The 5,121-nt window shown below is 41.4% G+C and overlaps 2 protein-coding genes across 2 annotated transcripts; one reads left to right on the top strand and one right to left on the bottom strand.

Annotated features, from left to right (window-relative positions):
• Positions 1–480: 480 nt before the first annotated feature.
• Positions 481–2,642, bottom strand: LOC101295245 (iron-sulfur assembly protein IscA-like 1, mitochondrial-like). Its single transcript, XM_004302946.1, has 3 exons — positions 2,419–2,642; positions 2,208–2,325; positions 481–1,051 (listed from the first exon to the last, which is right to left on the bottom strand). Exons 1-3 carry the CDS (start codon positions 2,606–2,608, stop codon positions 946–948), a joined length of 414 nt encoding a protein of 137 aa, XP_004302994.1. The 5' UTR covers positions 2,609–2,642; the 3' UTR covers positions 481–945.
• A 645-nt stretch (positions 2,643–3,287) lies between these two features.
• LOC101312468 lies at positions 3,288–5,121 on the top strand. Its single transcript, XM_004305293.1, has 2 exons — positions 3,288–3,668; positions 4,765–5,121. Exons 1-2 carry the CDS (start codon positions 3,288–3,290, stop codon positions 5,119–5,121), a joined length of 738 nt encoding a protein of 245 aa, XP_004305341.1.

The following is a 5,121-nucleotide window of genomic DNA, read 5'->3' as shown; positions in this document are numbered from 1 at the left end:
ATATAAACGCTTATCGTGACAGTGTGTGTGACACGATCTCAAGAACATGACACGGTTATATTCACTTTTCTCCTACAGGGTTATATATCATTATACTGCTCTACCTTGATTTATTGGTCATCACTGCATTATGAGTTGAGTTAGAGATGGATCCAAGAACATGACAAAGAATAAAAAGTTGATATCGGAACACAAGGAACATAGAAAGACATGGATAGATGAACTAGAGAACTGAGTTTGATATTCGATTTTTACACACATCTTTCTTATCTGAAGGTCAGAACCACAGGTATCACCATACCAAACTTCAAAGTTGGATCCCTTCTGACTGCGCAAACCACGCTGCAAGAGGCAAAGCCAATCACACAAAGATCGATTGTACATACTATATTGCATTACTGACGCAAGTCCTTGCTGTCGATCTACAACAAACCATAGGTTATAATTTCATCCTCTGTATGAAAGACAAAGTCCAAGTATGTAACGATGTCTCATGAGAAATGAACTAAGAATGAAAGAAGTGAGCATACCACTGCATTTAAGTGGTTTAAAATACTAGGGCATGTTCATCTTTCTCACAAGATTTCTGCTTCAATAAAGAGAGCATAAACATGACTTCCACAGACTGAATACAACCAAGCCTGGAAGCATATTGTCCTGAAGCACTTAAAGAGATTAGTAGAGGTTTATAGATTCCCATGACAATTTCTTTATACTGCCCCCCTCCAACATTTGGCAGCTCTTACGTGTGTACCATTACAAAAGTTCATACAATTCAATAAGCACAAACACTACAGGTATACCACATGTTAAGAAATCCGGAATCAGCTTTACAAAGAAGATGAACTTGAGAACCATCTCAGCGGTCATTGCTATATCACACGACACTGCCAGGACAAATATGTTAGTCAAAGTCTTGTCTCATCGCAAGTTGGCCATGATTGCTTAGGAGTTGCTGTTCTTAGTAGCTCCAGTACTACCGGTTGTCATGAAAGATTCACCACAGCCACATTGTCCTTTTGAGTTGGGATTGATAAATATAAACTCAGACCTGCCAAAACATAAACTGAAGTGTGAGTAGATGAGGAAGGGAAAACATAACTGGAGCCAACAGTTACATTCATCAACTTCAATCTGAACCAGAGCAAACCCCTCATTAAGCAATGAAAATAGCAGTTACAAATAAAAAACGTTCATCAAATGAACAAGGAATCAGTTTATCTCCCCTTTAACTCAGACTAGTCAATGTCCCAATTACATGTACTAATTTATGTGATCTAAACCAAACCATCATAATAACCCTTTCAAAAAAAAAAAAAAACCAATCATAATAACTACTAAAGTCCATCTTTCTTGAAGGTTTGTTATGCATATGCCGCATTGCCTCTCCTAAAATATGCATGTATATCAGAGATGTACACAAGGTGATAACCATCATAATAACTACTAAAGTCCATCTTTCTTGAAGGTTTGTTATGCATATGCCGCATTGCCTCTCCTAAAATATGCATGTATATCAGAGATGTACACAAGGTGATCATGTTAGATCTATATTCGCATACGCATGTATATCAGGTGACTTAAACGCCAATTAACAATTCAGTGAGTAAAATTCTATGTCCTAATCATCCAAGTTTCCATCCTGTGTTATCTTCCCAGACACACAAACCAACCAATAAAAGCACATAGTTTCTTAGTTATTATTGATCCTCAGATTCCATTATAATAAACTACTGGTGCCAGTAATGGAGCTGATGATGATCCCATAGTTAACTTAATAAACTGACGGTGGAGACAGTCATGATGGCAGAGGTGAAAAAGATGGGCAACTCTAACATTACTAGTTGAGAATGAAGAGGTATATTCAACGGGAAGCATTGCACACTCATGTTGCTTTATATGATTACAGTTGTACACTACCAAGCAGCATTAGCCTCGGGAGGGAATCTCCAGTCCAAATAATGGCAATAGCAGGAAACAATCGGTTGAAGAAGAAACTCACAGAGTTCCTTGGCATATTTACATGCTTGCTAAAACACACGAAAAACATCGATTCGTCTCCAACCTAGCTAGCTTTCTCTATAATGAAACTAAGCATATATCAACTAAACCAAATCAAAGCACAATTTCTCAGTTCTGAAGAATAAATGAACCTAAGTTACCCTAAATTTCAATTAACCCCAAACGAATTGCAAAACGAGGCTAACCTGAGCTTGTCATCCACAAAATCCATCTTGGTGCCAATCACATGCATCAGAGCCTTTGGATCGATCAATATCTTGACGCCTTTATCTTCAACCAACTCGTCAAACTTTCCTTTATCATCTACACATCAACACACGAATCAACAAAACTATCAACATCGCAACAATCAAAACCAAAATCCGAGCACGGAAAAACTCTCCGGCAAGCACTCACCGGCGTAATTGAGAGTATACGACAAGCCGTTGCAGCCACGCGCCTTAACCCCGAGCTTCAGATACGACCGCTGCCGCTGCTCCAGCAGCTGCCGTATTCTAGAAGCCGCCGCCTCCGTCAAGTTCACCGCTTGCCTCCTCGCCGCCATCGCCGTCCTCCCTGTCGCCGCCGCCAGAATCTGCGAAGCCATCAATCAATAACCACCGTCTTCCCCAGACTCGTCCCAGCCAAGCGTATAACCAACCCAAGGCTAGTTCAGTCATTTCACCTCATATCCTTGTTGCGTCCACACTCCCACCCACGTGGCGTAACAAAACTCGGCTGTGAGATTACCACGTGCAAAGGCTATTTACATCACCCCGTAGTTAACTAACCTAACCGTGGTTAACAGTCTAGTGTATCTTACACCGTCATTTCAGATCATTACGACAGATGGACGGTGGGGATTTGATTCCCGCTCGTAACGAAATTTGAATGCACAAATCGAAAGAGGTCGATTACACGTGCCAAAATTTTGGGATTTGGGAAATCGAGGTCAATAATACCGCTCATTTCGTCCAATTTGAAAATTCGCCTTCACCTCAAATCCAATCCCAAAAGCCTCTCTGCTCTCTCAGAGCTTAAAGAAGAGACCCACACACAGCCGTCGGAAACCCTAGATTAACCCTGATTCAGGTAAATTAAGCCTTTCGATCTTTGCTTCTTCTTCTTCTCTCAGATCGATCTGCCTCGCCGTTGAGTTTTCTATTTTCCGGTGACGGTTTCGTCTCCGGCGGTTTGAGTCAACCCTAGTTTTGACTGGGAGTTTTCGTTTCTTTGAAATTTGAGTACTAATCTTGGTTTAATTTGCCGTTTTCAGATCGATCATCATGCCGGCTGAGTCGCGATTCCGATTGGTGAGGCCGTTCGACATCGCCGAGGCCTTCGCTCAGAGGCGGAGCGGCGGCGTCAGGATTCTTGTGGACGAGCGTCCGGAGCCGACGAGGCTTAGGGCGGCGGCTGCGGTTACTCCGGTGACTCAGCGGCCTCTAGGGATTTGGGCGACGGGCGGTGGAGTGGCACCGAGCAGTTTGAGGACTCCGGGTACCGGAATCGGGCGTGAACGTAGTGCGTTTGGGATGGTGACTCCCGCCAGAGAGAATACGCAGCCGGTCGGAGGTTCTAGCCGGAGAAGGGCACGGAGGACGAACAGTGTGTTGCCTTCTTGGTACCCAAGAACCCCTCTGCGTGATATAACTGCGATTACTAGGGTGAGGATCACTTTCTCTGAGTTCTGTGTTTGATTAGTTTGAGGGCTTCAAAGAATTTCAGGGGATTGCCATAAACCCTAAATCCCAAATTTTTTAATTGGATATTAGGCTTTCAGTGCTCTTTATTTGCAGTGATTCGATTGTTGCCTTTTGGTTCTGTGTTGTTTGATCTGTAAATTGCACAAGAAATTTGATTTCCTGGCTGATTGATCTATATTGGGTCTCTTTTTCATTTACATTAGATTATTAAACCAGCACGGCTATTTATTTGCAGTAGTTCATTGAATGGTTGGTTTGTTTAATGACTTTCATTGAATTCATTTTGCAGTGTGTTTACAAATGGGTCTCACTTTTGTTTGCTTATACCTGTATTGATTCATGTCACATTCTATATGCTGTTTGCTTGTTTTGTTGAACAAAGAGTCTCACTCGTTTTCCATGGTCTCAATCATTATTGGGTTTAATGGGTTTGTTGAACGAAGAGTTTCAGGTACATTATTCGGTTTATTGGCATGTAAAACGTGCTCTATATGTTCAGTGATTCATATGTTACCCCTTGGCTTTTCTTTGTTTGATTGGGTTATTGACTTATTGATCAAACAGTTTCCTTGTATTGATTTTGTGGTTAGTTTATATATATATATATTTCAACTTTAGTGGGTTAGAACTAAAAGTGTTCCTCTCTTTGCTATGTTCTTAAATTGAGAAACAATTAGTGTCATTTGGTTCATAACTACATACCTTCGTTATCAAACCTGCTTCTACTGCTGATGTTTAGTGTTCTTAAATAAGAAATACTATTGCTCAGTAAAGTTCACTCTTTTAATGTTATGCCTCTCTTTAATGCTATAACTTCGTCTGGCCTTAACTTAATTTCCAAAGGGACGGACATGTGAAAAATCTGGTGAAGCTTTATGTTTCAACTCTATTAATTGGTTCGTAATTACACTGTGCTAATGAAACATACCTTTTGGTTTTCTGTTGTCAGTTATGAAACTAGCTCATTTTAATTATTCTCATAACATGATTTATTGTCAGCCACTATGTATCTATAGAATATGTTTATTAAGAGCCTTACACTGTACTTTCTGTGTAGGCCATTGAGAGGAGAAGATCTCGCTTGGGTGAGGAGAATGGCTCTACTGCACAGGTTCAAGTTCCGTCTCTACATGGTCAGGATGCTCCTCCTGAGCATCAAGTCCTTGCTGCCACTCCATCAACCATTAAGAAGAGACCTCGCCCACCTTCTGTTCTTAAAGTGCACAAAGTTCTGCTAGAGGTGGCCAATCAGCCTGATGAGGGAGAGTTTCTTACACCACAGAAGAAGCTGCTGAACTCCATTGACAAAGTTGAGAAGGTGGTGTTGGAAGAACTTCAGAGGCTGAAGAGGACCCCGAGTGCTAAGAAGGCAGAGAGGGAAAGAAAGGTTCGGACTTTGATGTCAATGCGTTGA

Source organism: Fragaria vesca, linkage group LG6 (genome assembly GCF_000184155.1).
Source record: "Fragaria vesca subsp. vesca linkage group LG6, FraVesHawaii_1.0, whole genome shotgun sequence".
NCBI lineage: Eukaryota > Viridiplantae > Streptophyta > Magnoliopsida > Rosales > Rosaceae > Fragaria > Fragaria vesca.
The sequence above is the reverse complement of the archived record's forward strand: the minus strand, read 5'-3'. Positions and strand labels throughout refer to the sequence as shown.

Bases quoted from the DNA above. Each gene is read 5' to 3' on its own strand.
- LOC101312468 (XM_004305293.1), top strand. From the start codon at position 3,288: ATGCCGGCTGAGTCGCGATTCCGATTGGTGAGGCCGTTCGACATCGCC. The intron at 3,669-4,764 runs GTGAGGATCACT...CTTTCTGTGTAG, and splicing joins ATATAACTGCGATTACTAGG to GCCATTGAGAGGAGAAGATC.
- LOC101295245 (XM_004302946.1), bottom strand. From the start codon at position 2,608: ATGGCTTCGCAGATTCTGGCGGCGGCGACAGGGAGGACGGCGATGGCG. The intron at 2,326-2,418 runs GTGAGTGCTTGC...GTTGATGTGTAG, and splicing joins GTATACTCTCAATTACGCCG to ATGATAAAGGAAAGTTTGAC. The intron at 1,052-2,207 runs GTTAGCCTCGTT...ATGTTTTGGCAG, and splicing joins TTTGTGGATGACAAGCTCAG to GTCTGAGTTTATATTTATCA.